This window comes from Vollenhovia emeryi, unplaced genomic scaffold (assembly GCF_000949405.1).
Source record: "Vollenhovia emeryi isolate VEMERY1.0 unplaced genomic scaffold, V.emery_V1.0 DF939723.1, whole genome shotgun sequence".
Lineage (NCBI taxonomy): Eukaryota > Metazoa > Arthropoda > Insecta > Hymenoptera > Formicidae > Vollenhovia > Vollenhovia emeryi.
The window spans coordinates 3734-6779 of NW_011966643.1; the positions used below are offsets into that span (position 1 = coordinate 3734).

At 39.1% G+C, this 3046-nt stretch overlaps 1 protein-coding gene across 1 annotated transcript; it reads right to left on the reverse strand.

The window, feature by feature from the left end:
• Nucleotides 1-443: 443 nt before the first annotated feature.
• LOC105556891 (DNA topoisomerase 2-alpha-like) lies at nucleotides 444-1458 on the reverse strand. Its single transcript, XM_012004001.1, has 2 exons — nucleotides 819-1458; nucleotides 444-738 (listed from the first exon to the last, which is right to left on the reverse strand). Exons 1-2 carry the CDS (start codon nucleotides 854-856, stop codon nucleotides 591-593), a joined length of 186 nt encoding a protein of 61 aa, XP_011859391.1. The 5' UTR covers nucleotides 857-1458; the 3' UTR covers nucleotides 444-590.
• Between the last annotated feature and the right edge of the window lie 1588 nt (nucleotides 1459-3046).

The following is a 3046-nucleotide window of genomic DNA, read 5'->3' on the forward strand; positions in this document are numbered from 1 at the left end:
CGGTGCGTGCACCCTGCGCGAAGCCAGAGCCCCGTCAGCCACAGGAGGGGTACTCCTGTGTTACCGACTCACACCACGAGGAGGTGGGGTTGGCACATGGGCCCGATAGCCCTTCTGCGAGTCTCCATATGATTTACCTAACCACCACGTACTTTTTGCTCCTTTGTAAGACATACTTATGTACTAAAAGTTCCTTTTATTGTATTACGATTTGTACTGTTGTAATTCGTTTCCAGATATTGTACTTGAAAAAATCCGGTTAAGAGGTTGAAACGTTGTGACTTAAATAAATATCATTTTTTATGCCAATTTGGTCGATTTTTTAAAGAATTTGCGATCAGCGATGTCAAAAACATATATTTACAAAGTTTTAATTTTAATAAACGAAAATTCTTAGTTTTCCGCCATTTTGGGTCGCCATTTTGTTTTTTCAAAATTTCGACTTCAGATTCGTGATCAGCGACCTCAAAAACCCTTATATATTGAGTTACATCCAAATTGGATCACTTTTCGATTTTTGGCCAGCTTTTTGGGATTTGGCCCCACTGTGCGCCGCCGCCACCGTCGGTGTACGCACCGTATCAATATTTCTAGTAACTTACCATAGATGTTATAGTCATCGTTGTCTGAAGTTTGAATACTTTATGAAGATCTTTTCTTTCTAACTCCACTAATTTGTCTCGGTTCAGTATTACTATGAAGTGTACCGCCGTATCTGTGTTATACTCTTTGTAATCCCTATGATAAAATGAATATTTAAAAAAATCACAAAAAGTACTTGTACATTTTCCCATAAATTGATTAACTGTAATGCTTACGTGATGATAGCTGGCACTTTATCAGTTCCATGTAACATTATTATTATACTCTACTACCTCGAATGTGTAAGTTTATTATTGTTAATTTGTGCAGTTATGGTCGGAAATGTTGTCCAACTTCTTATGACAAGTTTCGGAACGCAGTTTATCATGCGAGAGGTTATAACTTTCTTTCACAGATATGTACAGTGACGCATTATTAGAGAAAAAGAATGATACATACAAATATCCGTGAAATTATACATATGAGTATTTCGTGAGCAGAAACTATAATTTCTGACATAAATAAACTGCGTTCCAAACCTTATCATAAACGATGGACAACCTATCTGACCACGAACGTACATGCGTATAGAAAATAAAGCCAAAATACTACATACATTGAATACCTAGGATACATAAATTTCTATATACATATATACAAACATAGGTACATATTGTGTACCTATGTTTTCAGTATCTATTCCTTCTAGGACCTTAGACAAATAGCTATATATACACAGTAAATATCGGAACGTAACCTCAATATGTCATACCGTTACATATTTAGGCTATAATTACACATTGAGAATTCTCTCTCTTTCTCTCTGAAACAATTGCCTAATCGATTTCCTCGCGGACTTTGCTCGCCGGTGGCAGGGTTCGAGGGATTAGATGAAAACACTCGACTCATTACGGTGAAAAGAATAACAAAAGAAATATATTTAACTGATAAAGAAAACGACGTAGATACACTTTATATACAGACTCAATCTAATTAACACGGTCGCGAAACGGACAGACGGACGGACGGGATATAACGACGCGGAATGAAATGGTATATGTACAAGCAGGGCCGGCGAAATGTCTTCAATCCGAGTGGGTAGTGCAGCGGGGGGAGGGGGAGGGGGAACAGGGCGTTATTATGTTGTTATTATTATATTCGGTTTATTATGTTTTTATGTGTGCAATGCAAAAACCGAAGTTCGCTTAGCATTTCGAGAAATAAATTTGTTCATAAGTATTTCTAAATCGAGCTTATCAACTGCATCTGGGTACGAGTGTAAGATTGCTATGTGATTTAGTCGATCTTGCAACATCGTCGAGCGCAAGTAATTTTTGACCCGTCGTAAAACAGAAAAGCTTCTTTCGTTAGAGCAAGATGACCCTGGAATAGTCATAAGTAATCAAATAAAGCGCAAATATTCTGAAACAAGTCCCATGCACCAATCTCTTTCGCGCATGAATTCCACAACATCTTTCAAACTTTGCGGATTCTTTCCTTTTCGTTTCATAATACTTAAAGCCATATCTTTATCACTTACTAATCTGAATTCATGAAAATCTCCCTTATAAAAGGTGACAATTTTTTTCACGTCCACTGCTTCACCGACGACGAAACGTTCTAAAGTTTTAAAAAACTTGGCTGAGTCAGTATCAAAGCGACTTTTTAAAGAGCACATAACTCGATAGATCGATCCGAATCGATGTATTTATGCGCGTATACACGCGCGCGGATATTATAAAAGTAAAAAACGACCATCGGTCTGATTTTTCTTGCTCAAATTTTCGAGTGGGTAATTACCTACCTACAGATATTCCATGTGGGTAGTACTACCCACCGTACCCACCTCTTCAGCCGGCCCTGTGTACAAGAGATGCGATGAGATGTGTGATGAGCGTGAGATGTGTGATGAATGACGGTGACGGTAACGCGGTAACGCGGTGCGCGGATTCCCGGTCGGCCTCGTGAAGCGGAGGCTTGGGTGTTCGCGGCGCACAGTGGAACGAAACCACCGATTTTGTGGACATCGATAAATTTCTTCTAAAGTATGCGTTTTTGAGAAAAATGTTTCGTATAAAAGTTGTAGGATATCAAGGGAGAGAAACGATGCTGATGTTTCTTTGACCTTGCGATGACCTTGAGAAGCGTTATCAAGGTCAACTTAAAAATCTTAAATAGAACTCTCTATTTTTCATAGCATATTCTTATAGCTTAGCTCGAGACCTTTTCAAAACACTATAATTAAGCATTTTTCATTAAATATTTTTCGAGTTATGAAGCTTGAAAATTGCAGTACCGCGGCGCATAAGACACACAACCGCCTATCCGCTCCACTATGGTTCCGTGCAGCCCATATATATGTATAGCATTCCTATATTGATAACTCAGTAGGAGGATCGAGCGAAAACATCTCGGTGCAGACGATACCCTCTCGCTCGCACAGTCAGTCCGCTCCAGCACTCCC

What these genes read in the sequence shown, in the direction of transcription:
- LOC105556891 (XM_012004001.1), bottom strand. Translation starts at nt 856, where the DNA reads ATGTTACATGGAACTGATAAAGTGCCAGCTATCATCAC. An exon ending in AAAGTGCCAGCTATCATCAC is followed by an intron (nt 739 to 818) that starts GTAAGCATTACA and finishes ATTTTATCATAG; the next exon opens with GGATTACAAAGAGTATAACA.